Source organism: Mobula birostris, chromosome 26 (assembly GCF_030028105.1).
Source record: "Mobula birostris isolate sMobBir1 chromosome 26, sMobBir1.hap1, whole genome shotgun sequence".
In the NCBI taxonomy this organism is placed as follows: domain Eukaryota; kingdom Metazoa; phylum Chordata; class Chondrichthyes; order Myliobatiformes; family Myliobatidae; genus Mobula; species Mobula birostris.
The window spans coordinates 8308312-8323628 of record NC_092395.1 but is presented as its reverse complement, the minus strand read 5'-3'; the positions used below and the strand labels follow the sequence as shown (position 1 = coordinate 8323628).

General features: G+C 37.7%; 1 protein-coding gene across 3 annotated transcripts in view; it reads left to right on the top strand.

The window, feature by feature from the left end:
- Window positions 1-15317, top strand: part of dot1l (DOT1-like histone H3K79 methyltransferase) — a 93905-nt gene that overhangs the window by 16994 nt on the left and 61594 nt on the right. For all 3 annotated transcript variants that reach the window (XM_072244549.1, XM_072244548.1, XM_072244550.1), the window contains exons 2-4: window positions 8346-8389; window positions 9288-9362; window positions 12285-12348. In XM_072244549.1, coding sequence (XP_072100650.1) covers window positions 8346-8389; window positions 9288-9362; window positions 12285-12348 — 183 coding nt within the window. The remainder of the gene's footprint in view (window positions 1-8345; window positions 8390-9287; window positions 9363-12284; window positions 12349-15317) is intronic.

Genomic DNA, 15317 nt, shown 5'->3' with positions numbered 1-15317 from the left:
GATTCATTTTCTTGTGGGCATTCACATTAAATACAAAGAAACATAGAATCAATGAATACTGCACACAAGCAAGGACAGACAAAAAGCCAATATGCAAATACAAAAAAAAACAAGGTAACAATAAATAAGTAATGTTGAGAATGTGAGTTGTGTAGTCCTTGAAAGTGAGTCTAGGTTATGGAAGTGTTGAGGTGAGTAAAGTTATCCACTCTTGTTTAAGAGCCTGATGGTTGAGGGGGTAATATCTGTTCGTCAACCCAGTGCTGTGGGAGCTGAGGCTCCTGTACCACCTCCATGATGGCAGCAGCAAGAAGTGAGCATGGCCCAGATGGTGGGGGTCCTTTGACAGTACTCCTTGTGCCTGTGCTCAATGGTGGAAAGGGGCTTAGCTGTGATGGACTGGGCTGAATCCACTGCATCCCAAGGGATCTATCTTGGTCCCAAGGAACCACCAACCAAGAGTTAATCCTGATGAAGTGTCTCAGCCTGAAATGTTGTCTGTTTACCTTTCCAGAGAATGCTGCCTGATTCTCTAGCATTTTCTGTGTGTTAACCAAGAGGCAAAATGTCCTAATGATTGTAATTTGATACTTTTGCTGCAATGTTGTATTTATGGATTGTTTTACCCCTGATATTTGCATGCAGATATTTAATTTGCTCTTATCAACACAGATTCTTTAAAGGTCATGGTCTGTATAACCCTTGTTCTTTTATCAGCAATATGATATTTTGGAGCCAAAATTGTTTATTCTTAACCTAGGTGTGTGTAACTGATTCTGGGGACTTGAGCATAAATATACATGTCGGCACTCTGTAGCTATGAGTGTGTTGAGCTGTCAGGAGTATTGTCTTTTGTATGAAGTATTAAACCAAAGCCTTGCCTTTTCTCACGGACTGAAACAAATATCTCAAAGGTTCTCATGCTGATCAGTTTCGAATGTTAACACTTCTACGATTCTGTTTCTCTACAGCAAATAAAACTTCAGTTATGATTGGAAATGATCCTGCTCACCTGGCTAATAAATCACACTCCCATCAAAGTTTCACCTAGAAATCTCATTGGGTTTCATTGTGTTAACTGGTGTTTGGAAAGGGAATATAGATTAGTTGGCTGTTTTGAAGATGACCTCGTGAGTTAGGTAGCTTAGTGATGTTCATGTTTATTTGTATCATCTGGTCACCTTTGCATTATTGTTGGTGGACTTGATGCAACAGTTTCTAAACTTCAAAACTGCTACTTGTTTAAAGTGTTTCAGGGTACCCCAAGGTCCTGAATGATGTTCTCTAAATGCAAGTATTCTTGAGATTTATACTACCTTTATTCACTTTAAAAGATTAACAAATTGTATTCTGACTGTTGAGTAGTCTGCATCTCTTGAGTTGAGGATTGGTTACTGCAGAGTTGATAAATAGATGCATAGTTGTAGCATTAAGACCATAAAGTGGGGAAGTAAAATAAAACATCGGTTAAAATTACTTTAATTGCATTAGGCTGCTCAATTTGCCTTTCATTATTACAAGCTTATAAGATTCTTTCATTAATAGCTTTTAAAGAAAATATAAAATGCTGTGTCTTTTTATATTTTGTGCATTAAAGAAATTCCTGCCCTGGGGAGAATTAATTTCTCAAAATTTCTGTATATACATAGGCATTTGCTGAGTAACAAGCACTTTCCTTTATTACAGTTGTCCATGTGTTGATTTTGATCATAAACTGAGAAATGCAGAAAATTCGTGCAGCCATAGTATTGCAATGAATGGCATCAACAACACTAGACTGTTAAGAATAAACTATTACTAAGCGTGGTGACCGAAAGGAAAATAGTTCTGTCACTTGTAGGAGTGAACTTTGTGCTGGACTTTTGAATTTAATATTATCAGTATACATTTAAGTAAGGACGTCCATAAATTAGCTTGTACAGTAATCCTATATTAACAACTTTTTTGTAATGGAAGAGTGTAGCTATTTTTAATCAAAATTGTATTATTTAAGTAGTGTACAAAAAAATGGGATTGCTTGAAGAACTGTTGGTTAGCCATGAACCAACACTGAAGATCCATAAGTTGGATATTCTAGGATCTTTTGTTATTTGATTTGTGACTAATCTGATGTTCCCATTTTACCAAAATGTTAAGTGTTTTGCATGTGGAATTTTATGTTCACCACACAGCTAACAGTTGATTAATTTAATCTAGGTTGCAGTGCCTTCCCTGAGAAAACCACATTCATTAAACTGAGTTGGAGAGCAAATGGGTACATACATATGTATTCAATTGTAAAATGGAAATACTGGAAGAACTGACAATATTTTTTTAAATCCTGAGAAATAAAGCCATAGTAATCGTAATTTACAAGTAAACTTCCATGGAGTTTTTTTTGTTCATCTTTTCAGTTAATAAAAGCTTTGATATCTTGGCAAACAAATTTTAGACCATAAGATATAGGGGCAGTAGTAGGCCATTCAGCCCATCGAGTCTGCTCCACCATTCAATCATGGGCTGATCCAATTCTTCCAGTTATCCCCACTCCCCTGCTTTTATCCCATACCCTTTGATGCCCTGGCTAATCAAGAACCTTTCTGTCTCTGCCTTAAATACACCCAATGACTTGGCCTCCACAGCCGCTCATGGCAACACATTCCACAGATTTACCACCTTCTGACTATAGTAATCCATCGGCATCTCAGTTCTAAAAGGACATCCTTCAAACCTGAAGTCGTGCCCTCTTGTCCTAGAATCCCCTACAATGGGAAATAACTTTGTCATATCAAATCTGTTCAGGTCTTTTAACATTCAGAATGTTTCTATGAGATCCCCCCCTCATTCTCCTGAACTCCAGGGAATACAGTCCAAGAGCTGCCAGATGTTCCTCACATGGTAACCCTTTCATTCTGGGAATCATTCTCTTGAATCCCCTCTGAACCCTCTCCAATGTCAGTATATCCTTTCTAAAATAAGGAGCCCAAAACTGCACACAATACTCCAAGTTTGATCTCTCGAGTGCCTTATAGAACCTCAACATCACATCCCTGCTGTTATATTCTATACCTCTAGAAATGAATGCCAACATTGTCTTTGCCTTCTTCACAATCAACTCAACCTGGAGGGTAACCTTTAGGGTATCCTGCACAAGGACTCCCAAGTCCCTTTGCATCTCTGCATTTTGAATTCTCTTCCCATCTATATAATAGTCTGCCCATTTATTTCTTCCACCAAAGTGCATGACCATACATTTTCCAACATTGTATTTCATTTGCCACTTCTTTGCCCAGTCCCCTAAGCTATCTAAGTTTCTCTGCAGGCTCTCTGTTTCTTCAACACTACCTGCTCCTCTAACTATCTTTGTATCATCGGCAAATTTAGCCACAAATCCATTAATACTGCAGTCCAAATCATTGACATACATCGTAAAATTTTGTATGCATTCTTTCTCTGACTCATTTCATCCAACCCAAAATTATTGATTAATGTTTCTCATTTCAAATTTTGTGAATTATCGTTATTCTAAATAGGTTGGACGAGTGGTCAAAAGTGTGATAGATGGAGATTAGCATGAAGAAATGCAAGATTATTCATTTTGATTGGAAAAAAAGTTATAGATGATCTGAATGTTAATAGATTGGGAGAAGGGAAACTGTGGAGAGACCTGGGATTCCTTGTGCACCAGTCGCTGAAAACACTTATTTGGTGCAGCAAGCAATTTGGAAAGCTGATGGCGTATTGGTCTTTGCAGGAGGATTTAAGAACAAGGCTAAGGACGTTGCTGCTGCTAAACGGGCCCGGGGTAAAACCCAAGAGTCTGCAGATGCTGTAATCTGTGCGCCAGGGCAAGACTCCATCTGGAATTTTGTGTGCAGTTCAGTGTCCTTTTAGAAGAAGGATGTTTTTTTTCACCAAGGAGGCGGACCTATAAAGGCGATTGCTGGGATGAAGGTGTTGATGATGAGGAATAGAGTTGGGGTTAGTATGGAAGAAAGAAAGGGTATTGATAATCATTTTGAATGTTAGAGCAATGCCAAATGGCGCCTTCCTGTTACTGTGATGATCTCTGTATTGTGCTGGGATGAAACATTTTAATATATTTACCTTACATTAGTCAATGACACTTTCTGTTTCTCTGATGTTTTTTTTGATCAAAAGATCAATCAAAGCAAAAGCTGCAGAGCTGAAAATCTGAATTGAAACACAAAAAATTAATATAATAAAGCCGTGCCCATTAAGCGATTTCAACTCTTCTGATCTTGAGCCCTGGGGAGAAATACTGACTCTTGGGATTCCCTGACTGCTTAAAGTAGTGAGTGAGCATTTGGCATGGTGTTCAGAATTTGTCTATGGGTTGGGAGAGCACAGAGCAGTAAACAGTGGTTCTGTCATGTACCTCCTGACTCATTTGTGAAAGAAACTGTGGTTTGCATGTTGGCCAGAGAAGCAAAAGTAAATCATTCTTAATCTTGTGAGACCATCTGATTTGTACTGAACTGCTATATTGTACTTGCTGATATTCGATGGCATCAGTTCTCCATTTTATTAACTTGAAACTGTTTCTTTATACCTCAGCATTCTGCTCTCAAAAATGTTATTGTTGGCAAATTAGTCAGGGAGCACTACAGTCCATGCGAATGATTAATCTGCTGAGTCCTTTTGACCCTCAGCAGGAGCATAGCTCTCCATACCTCTCCCATCCACTTTGCTGCTCTGTTTCTCCTTTTGTCCACATTTTAATTGCACGATTGATTATGAGTTGCAATGCAGGATAATCCTTTAATGAGACATTAATGAACTCCTTACTTGACTACCTTTACCATTGAACATGTAATCTGAGTTTTAACAGCATTTCAGAGGATACTTCTAATATATTAAATGTTTGTGCCAGTGCCCTTGCACAGTAATATTTGAAGCATTTTGTTAGTTGCCAGACAAAATTGAAGTGTTAGTTCTATAAATATAATAAGGGGTGCTAACCTCAAGTAGCCTTAGAATGCAAACTGCACAGACCAACGATAATATGCAACTGTAGTTGCTAAATCTGCTTTTAAGAAATGAAACTTGTTTTAATTATAGATGGAGAGCAGTAATGCAAACTTGGAGTTAAAACTGATCTGTGTGATATCTGGGAAAAGCCCAAACTCCAATAAAGTAGATGTTAACAGTGTGTTCTGGTTTAAGATTATTCATTCTGTCCTTGCCTTCCCATTTGGCTTCTAGACCATGGGTACTCTGCTTTCCATTAATGGGTAGTTCATGAATATTTCTGGAAACGTATTACAGTGCCAGTTGTTACTACTGCAAAAGCTATTGTAGGAGCCATGCATCTGTTTTCTATCTGCATTGTATTTTGTGTTGTGCATTTATTATGTTTATTATGGTAACTAGTCATATGGGTGGGGGTGTGGTATAGCGAAGTGTTAGATGCGTATTATTGCTTGTTTTAGGCAGTTCAGAGCTGGGGACCACCAGGTGTCATATCTTTTGACAGCTTAACTTTGCTTAATAACATTTGAAATTGCTTGAAGTATGTTTAATATTGCTAGGTTTAGTTACTTAACTTTCATCAAGATTGTATGTTTTGCTAGTTACCAATAAAGGATCAAACACATTTTTTTCAACTATTCTGAACATTATTGTTGGATTGATCACAGGGCACATCATACAGATAACCCCCTGTGCTTGGTCACTAGCAGTGGCATTGGTTAGTTTGAGTAGCCGCTAGAGCAATGTTTTAAGCCATATTGATTTCTGGAAAATTACTACAGTGGATTCTGGTTAATTGGGGCATCTGTTTATTTGGGATAGAAAATAGCCAGGATTCCCTTCGTTTATTTGGCACACTGTTGTTTAATTGGGACAGGAGACTGTTGCTGAACGGTTTCCAACTAGCATCAGTTGCGTGGATTTGTGGAACCTCCACACTGTGCTTAGAGCGAACATTTTTAAAATAGCACCAGTTCTGAGTGCTTGTGTTATATCCGTTTGGATTGATTCAAAAAGCAGTGATTTTTTTGATAATTTTGTTTTTTCTTTTGACTTAAAAAAAATTCTTAGACCCTTGCTAAGAGCACAGCAGCGTACCCTGGATGAATTCCTCCGTTAATAACCATTAAGAACTAACAGTTTTATAGTACTGTAGTAGTATTAGTCGTGTTCTAATTTGTTTTGTATTTCATTTAAATACATAAGTTGTTACTCAGTTAATAGTTTATCTTTTTATACTTTAATTATTTCCATGAAACTTCAGCTTACTGGGGCAGCAGCTTAACTGGGCCAAAATGTACTGGTCCCGATGTGTCCCAATTCACTGAAATCAACTGTATTCTAAACTTCATGCAAATCTTTTTACTGTTGTCCCCAAACTTTTAATTTCTATAGTGAAAAGTTGATGCTATCCTCTTGGCATCTAAGTTTCCTATGAAATTTAAGGAATTTGTGTCTAAGCTCTATGAAATGAGTTGAATTATATTGCAGATACTTACAATGTGTTTAAGATCTGTGTTAGTTATGGGAAATTGGATCTTGGCACTGGTGACATTACTGATTCTGGAGCTACAAAATAAATGAACATCCAGCAATCTGTTGCTCTGTAGCTTTGCTAAATTCTTAAAATTGCCAATTTAGTTAATTCAATTATCTTGAAATTTCCATTACTTTAAAGATTTATCATTTTTTCTGCACTTTTGATTTCCATACACTCATTGGATCCATTTTGAAAAGGTTAAATTGCTGAATCAAGTTTGGCTTCTAAATAGGGGAAGCCCTGAGCATCTCCACAAATGGCCGAGACAATCTTTGGACTTTGAAAAGTCATGTCTTCCAGTTTACTGTGTCAAAGCTGTCAATTTTTCATCACCTCTCAATTCCTGTGATGTAGCGAAGCATTCAAAACCTATTGAAAAATGAAATGATTAACAAGCATAGATGAATTAAAAATAACCTGAAAAGAATTAAAATCAGAAGAGAAGTTTTCAGAATAAAGGAAATTACAACCAACACGTAATTAAGAACATGTAAATACATTATTCTTTTCTCTCTTCTGAGTAACCGTAATGTCCCTGTTCAGATGAATGGCTTGCAGACCCACAAAAAGTCAAACCTGGCACTGAAGCCCTGACCAGAAACACACCTTAGCTGATGGGGGGGTTTCGCTAATTTATTGCTTTGCTTGCTCCCTGAGGAGGTGTGACAAATGCCCTGTAATAATGTGCTAATAAGTTTGGTATTATTGACTTGGAGAAGGTTGAGCTGAAATCAAGTTCAAGTTCAGTTGTTATTTAACTGTACATGTATACAGTTAACTGAAACAGTGTTCCTCTGGGGCCAAGGTACAAAACACAGCACGAGTATACATAGCTATAATAGCAGTAAAACGTCAGTTACAGAAAATAGAGCCCAAGTGCCTGAATGGCATGGCCTGAAGATTGATGGTGTGTGGGATGTTGTCCTTGAGCCATGTTTCTGCAAGAACAAACATGCAGCAGTTCCTCATCACACGCTAGTGCAGCCGTAGTAAAACCGAGCAAAGCCTGAGCTTGCTAGCATTTCCATGTGGAGCAAACGCATTTACCAGCAAGTTCTGGCTCATTGTGCAAAAGTGAAGTCATCCACTTTAAATCTGAGAAGGAAAAGGACTTGGGTGCCCAAATATGCATATCACATCACTTGATACTCAAGGCTAATGAAACTAATCATTATAAGATTTCTACGTTTGGTTTAACAGAGGGCATGTTCAGAGGAGGCCTGAGAGTTTGGAACAGGAATGGCAATATCTAAGGCTTAGAAATGTTCAGAAGCACAGGGGAAATCCGGAGTAACACAGAAAATACTGGAGGAAGTCAGCAAGTCAGGCAGCATTTATGGAAATGAATAAACAGTTGACATTTCGGGTTGAGACCCTTTATCAGTGTTTAAACGAGATGCAGAGTTTTTTTTACATTTCCTTGTATCTTAAATGGTTTAGAGATAATCAAGGTATTTATACTGATTTAATTATTTAGTAAAGAGGATATGTAAAACCTGTCCTTTCGAGGAGCTCTGATTAATGGAGTATATTTAGAATTGGAGCTGGGCCATTTAGGATTAAAGGCAGGACGCTCCTCCTCTCTTGTATAGTGCAAAATCTCAATTGTCTCCCTTGCTATGCTTCTCACACTCACCAACAAATCCAGAAGCAGTGATGTCAACTGAATACATGTCAACTAAATTTTTATTTTTATATCTAAGGGACATCTATGTATCTATATTTAAGTCTATATCTAATTTGTCAAAGGTGCATCTGCATTTGATTAGTTGTACACCAGATTGTTTCTCTCCTTAATGGTTTTACAATTGTTGTTATTTTGCATCTTTTCCAGGACAAACATCATGATGCTGCTCATGAAATTATTGAAACCATCCGGTAAGAATTGAAGTTAAATTCAAGTGATTTTCTACAACTTAATTTTAATTCTCTTTTCTAGATATCTCTTGTAATTCAGCGATTGTCCCTGCTAATAATTAGTAATTGTAATAAATCTGAATTCTTAAAAGAATCAGGCTAAATATGTCATAAATGGAATAAGCACTTATTTAAAATAGTACTTCTGTCTGCCCTAGGCACAGATGGTTGTGATATATAATCTCAGTTTGATGAAATTTTTTAATCTGCTTCTTCTTGACACCATTTTATGTCTTATCTTGAGGTTAGAACAATTTTGTATCATTATCTGGTGAATTGCTTACTGAGCTGCTTTCCCAGTTGAGCAGATAGATGCACTCTTCCAACAAGGCTCCCTACCAATAGCAGTTGAATATCTTCACCTAATAGGTGGTGGCAGCTCATTACTACCCTTTTCAAGCTGTTATGAATGGGTAATACATAAACTAAATGTAATGGAGGCTTGGAAGTCTGTCCATGTGTGTGGGAGAGAGAAAAAGGGGCTTCATTTCATATTGTATGTGTCCTGTCTTGTGTGTGGGATAATGTCAGTGATATGATTGTAGTTCTGTGGGAATAGGAATAGAAGGATGGTAATCTCTGTATTTGACTGTGATTGAATGAAAAAGGCAAGTGGAGTCTTAAAAGGACAATATTGGAGAGGTGGCAGAGGAAATCAAAGGATTGATCTTTGTGCATTATCCTTTGTTGCTTGGAATTTATTTGTGATTTTTGTTTATCTCTTTCTGTCGGTGAGGACATCTGTTTAGATCGGGTTGGTCTTCTGATTGTGTTGGAATTACTTAAATCAGGAAGTCATTAAACATGAAAATAGTCGGACAGAATTGGAAGGCTGAACCTTGTGTTTATTTTATTTCAGATGGGTTTGTGAAGAGGTCCCTGATCTTAAGCTTGCTATGGAAAACTACGTGCTAGTGGACTATGATACCAAATGGTAAGGATATTATTGGTGACTTGTAATTTTAAATTTAATGAACATTTAACCATTTTATTGTGAATTGTGCTGATGCTGAAGGAATGCACGTTATTTTAAAACATTTCTAGTTTACAAGTACTGGAAATGAAGGTAGTTGGAACAAATTTCAGACATCCATCCTAAAATTTTTAAAATAGCAGTTGACTTTGGTTTTTCTTCCCATAGGTGTGGCTTGACCTCCTGAATATTTGCAGTATTTTCTGTTTTTATTTCAGTTTTCCTGCATCTGCAATTTTTATTTTGATTTCCCAAAAAAAGACATTGTTTATTCTAAGGAATGAAGCCTGCAACTCCCATTTTGGAATGGGCAGATCTAACATTCTAAATATATTGTTTCTTGATTATGTAGTTGCTGATAAAGTTTATGTAACGATTCTCTAATATGAAATGTTTACTTACGAGCTCTTGATATGAAAATTTCAATGGTGTCTTGAGCAATTAGTGGTAATAATGTGAATTGAATTACATCTTTAATTAGCATAACCAATTTTGTATTCATTTATTATTTTAATTTTTGTGTTTCGGGATACGGGGGACATGCGAGATGCAGGTGATTTGTGAACTGTTTTCCCAAACTAAGAACAATTTCATGCAGTTCAGAGATTGAATTAGGAGTGGGTTTTTCTTGCCAGATTGCACTGGGATTGGGTGGTTTTTCTTATTGGAGGACTTTTCTGCATTTAGGGAGGAAATATTTATTAAGGGAATATGGATATTGTTGGAAATGCTAGCATTTATAGTCTGTCCCTAATTGGCAGTGAACTGAATGGGTATATAACGTTTAACTGCATTTGTGTTGGAGTTGCATATAGGGCAGAAATGTTAAGGATGTCATATTTCCTTGTCTGAGGGTCATTAGTGAATAAGATGGGTTTTGGAACTGTCCATTGAAGCTTCATTGTCACAGTTAGACTTCATTCCAGATGTTTTTCATTACTTGAATTCATATTTCATGGGTGGTGGTGTATTCATGCTTGACTAAACGCCAGTGATCCAGAACTCTGGCAGCTAATTTACCTGTTACACTATTACATTTAATTGAACCCAAGGCTCCTTTGCATGATTTGACAGGTTTTTGGTCATAATTTCAGATATATGACATTGCAATAAAATTGTGGTGTGGATGGGGGTCCTATTCTCTGGATGTTTAGTCCAGGAACACAATCACTTTGTTCCTATATCTGTATGTAATCCATTGTATAGTCTGCACATTTCTATTAGTCTCACATTATCAATACTTGGTTTCAATTTTCCCTGGTTACATAACCCTCCCTTTGACTTTATAAATTTGGTCAGTGTCTGGGCAATTGTGGGTTTTGTTTCTTCAACTGACTTGTATGCTGTCTGTATAAAATTCTCCAAAACCCCTCTGTATTCTGGATATTGAAAGTTTATTTTTGTAGGTTAAGTGGGTTTCAATGATTAAGTTCAGTGGGTTTGATGTTAATGCAGTAGTTTCTTCACTGGCTTTTAATTGAAACTTCAATTCAAAGCAACACACAAATTGCTGGATGAATTCAGGTCAGGCAGCATCTATGGAAATGAATAGACATTTGACGTTTCAGGCAGAAATCCTCCTTCATTTCCATAGATGCTGTCTGACCTGAATTCTTCCAGCATTTTGTGTGTTGCTTTCGATTTCCAGCATCTGAAGATTTTCTCATGTTTATGATTGGCTCAATCCAAAGGATGTTCTCTGTTTAATTCCATCTTTCCTTTCTTCCTTGATTTCCAGCTGTAATTTCCTACTCAACATATGATTGCAGGAAATTTGTTCTCAGCATAGACAATATAGGACTAGGATTTTACAAAGAAATGCATGCATTTTTATAAAGTGCATGGGAAACAATAGTTATGTTCTTGGTTGATCAAGTAAAAAGATAAATTCTAGTTTGGGTTCCCTCTATTGTACACTCCATTAATAGAAGCAGATAAGAGTGAGTGAACAGCACACAAAATGCTGGAGGAACCCGGCAGGTCAGGCAGCATCTATGGAAATGAATAGACAGTTGATGTTTCAGGTTTCAGTTGAAGTTTTAGTCCATGAAACTTCATCAGGGCCTGGAAAGGAAGGGAGAAGGTGTTTGAATAAGAAAGTGGGGGAAGGAAAGGAGTACAAGCTGGAAGGTGTTAGGTAAAGCTAGGTGCATGGGTAGGGTGAGTAAGCTTTATGTATGGTCCAGAACGTAGCTTAGATTACAACTCAAGAAACCCACGAGGTCTTTCTGGATTTTAAATGCATGAATATGCTGCTTGGTTTTAAACAAATTTCACTAACTGGAGCCTTAATTTGAATATATCTCAAAATGGTTTGGTTCTGATCATAGGACTTGATACTATTTTCTCATGAGCTCAGTCTGGTTTCAACTTCATATCTTAAATTTAGGTCTTTAAGTTTCAAATAATCAGAATGTTTAAGTGTTGTTTTTTATGTACTGCTAAATTAAGATTCCATTTTATTATTGCATGTTAAAGTTTAGTTATTCACTATACAAAACTGAATGTTGTAGAAATAGTGTAGGAATTTCTACTGTAATAATTGGTAGCATAGTGGTTAGCATGACACTATTTCATTTCGGGTGTTGGAGTTGAATTCCTGCTGCTGCCTGTAAGAAGTTTGTACATTCTCCCTGTGACCATGTGGGGGTTTTCTTGTGGGTGCTCTGGTTTCTCCCACAGCCCAAAGACATGCTGATTGATAGGCTAATAGGTCATTGTAAATTATCCCATGATTAGGCTAGGGTTAAGTTGGGGGGGGGGGGAAGGCAGGGGCAGTTCCTGTGCATTATGGCTCGAAGGGCCAGTTCTGCATTGTGTCTCAAAATACTCATTGCTTTTCATGTTAAATGTTTTTTTATTGTTTATACTGCTGTACTCTAGCTTTGAAAGCATGCAAAAGCTATGTGAGAAGTATAACCGGGCCATGGATAGCATTCAGCAGTTGGTAAGTACATCAACTATCGACTTGTTTGTAGCGGTAGGTAACTGTTACAACTGAATTTTTCAAAAAAAAAAGTAAATTTAGTCTGTTCCACATTCGAACTGAAATCTGCCTGAAAATATTTACTTTACCCAAGCAGCAAGGCTGATCAATACTTCCACCCACTAACCCACCCCACCATACCCCCAACCACCACTACTTTATCATTTCCTCTCAGAGTCGCCTCATGTACAGACACTCCTGTGTGTAGCATCACTTTATGGACATGTAATCAATCTATGTACGAGGGGTGATTGATAAATTTGTGGCCCAAGGTAGAAGGAGTCAATCTTAGAAAACCTAGCACATTTATTTTTCAACATAGCCCCCTCCTACATGTACACACTTAGTCCAGCGGTCGTGGAGCATATGAATCCCTTCTTTGTAGAAGTGGTCCACAGCAGGGGTGATTGATAAATTCATGGCCTAAGGTAGAAGGAGATTATCTTCAAACTTCCTGCATTATTACTCAGGGTTAAACTGCACGTGCATGTAACGAGAGCATCTTGGACCTCCAGGTGGTCCACAGCAGGGTGATTGATAAGTTAGTGGCCGAAAGTAGAAGGAGATGAGTTATGCAGCTCTCGTTACATGCACATGCATTTCAACTCTTTGAGTGAAAATGCAGAAAGTTTGAAGTTAATAACTCATCTCCTTCTACCTTAGGCCACAAACTTATCAATCACCCCTGCTGTGGACCACTTTCTGGAGGTCCAAGATGCTGACTCCTACAAAGAAGGTATCCGTATGCTCCACGACCGCTGGACTAAGTATGTAAATGACCGACTGCTGGACTAAGTGTGTAAATGTAGGAAAAATAAATGGTCCTGATGAAGGGTCTTGGCCTGAAACGTTGACTGTACCTCTTCCTAGAGATGCTGCCTGGCCTGCTGCGTTCACCAGCAACTTTGATGTGTATTGATTGAAAAATAAATGTGCTACGTTTTCTAAAATTGACTCCTTCTACCTTAGGCCACAAACTTATCAATCACCCCTCGTGTTTGCATTTATATTTATTGATCTTTGTGTTTGACTTCTTTTTTTATATGCTGCATTGGATCTGGAGTAACAATTGTTTCGTTCTCCTTTATACTTGTGTACTGGAAATGACATTAAACAATCTTGAATCTTTGATTTTGGTTTTGCTGCCTAATTACTCTATTGCTTCACTTCTGACTTTTTTAGATCTGTTTGTTACAATATGCATGTATCTCAATTCTAACAAGGAACACGATCCAGGTTGTAGATGTGGAGCGTGACTTGGTCTGGATGCGTCTGTATTGTGGACTGAGTGGGGTTCAGTTTTGTTTTTGATTGTACTTTTTTTTAATTTGGAAAGGTTGAGAGAAGGAAAGGCAGATTCTGAAGGAAATCATTGATAAGTATCAAAATGTAAGAATCAGAATCTGGTTTAATATTGCTGGCAAATATCATGAAATTTGTTGTTTTGCGGCAGCGGTACAATGCAAAAGCTATGCATTATAATAAAAAATATATAAAAAATTGTGTAAATAGTGCAAAGAGAACAAGAAAAGAAAAAATATCCAAAGGTTTCAAAGCTACATTTATTGTCTGAGAAATGTATACAATATACATCCTGAAAAGCTTTTTCTTTGCAACCATCCACAAAAGCAGAGGAGTGCCACCAAAGAATGAATGACAGAACCCCAAAGCCCCCCGGCTCCCCTCGCCCACTAGCAAAAAAAGAGCATTGGCACCCACCACTGAGCACTCAAGCATGCAGCAAAGCAACAGCAAGGACACAGACTTGCAGTACCCCAAAGACTACTTGTTCACTGATATTTGACATACCACAGGCTCTTTCTCTCTCCCTAATAAGGGAGAAAAAAGTGCCTCAGTTTCACAGTGAGAGGGGAGACATAACAAACAACTCGCTGGTTTACAATGTTAAAAGTCTGTTGCGTCGCTTTTTCTGAACTCTGTGCCCAAAGAGGTCTCTGGGCACACAACCATAGATCTTCTGACTCCCATGACACATTGATCTCCTGCCAGGACACCAACCTTCGATCTGCCCGTCTCCAGAGCCATGAGATCTCGGACCTCCAAAGGCGAACTAATCTTTTAGGCCATGTCCTTGGTATTTCGAATAATGACCAGTCGTGAAACCCCGAGAGCGGGTCCCATTCCCACAAAGAACTGAAGTCAGTGTGTAACTCCAGGTCAGGGTCTTCAAAAGAACCCTAAAAGTGAAAAATAGAGATATTAAAGATGGAAAAAGAGCTGATTCCAAAGTTGCAAACAAAGGAGTCGCCGTTTAGCTCCATCATGACTAAGCTCTGCCTGCAGTTATTATTGAGGTAGTATTCAAGGGTTCTTGTCCATTGTGGAGGAGAAGAAGTTGTTCTTGAAACATTGAGTGTGTGCCTTCAGGCTCCTATGCCACCACTTTGATGGTAGCAATGAGAAGGAAATGTGTTTGGCTGTTTACTTGGATGCATTTAGTGAGGATCTCCTATGGAGTGTGTTATCAAATGTTGGAACTGTAGAGGTAAGTGCTTTTCCAGATCTTGGCAGCAACATAGTGCCCTTCCTGATTCATTTTGTACTTTGATTACTTCCTAAAAAAGCTTTCTTGTTTGGGATTGATTAGAAATGGAGAGATTGCTCTGCATGGGTATTATTTCAGATTAAAACTCATTGAAAGTTGTTACAAAATATTTAATTAGTGGGAACTTAATGGCTGTTTTGGTTTCTTGCCTTTTTAGAGAGCAAAAACTTGAAGTTATCTTTAGCATGTTCTTTCTCAAACTTAGACTATTTTGTTCACTTATCCCGATAGTCACTAATATTCTTTGGTTACTCGTTAAGTGGTACCTTTATTTATAATCTTCATGCTAATTTGGAAATCCATCCATGAACACACTTCCTTATTTCAGTGGCTTCTATAACTTGAAAAGACATACTTTTCTCTA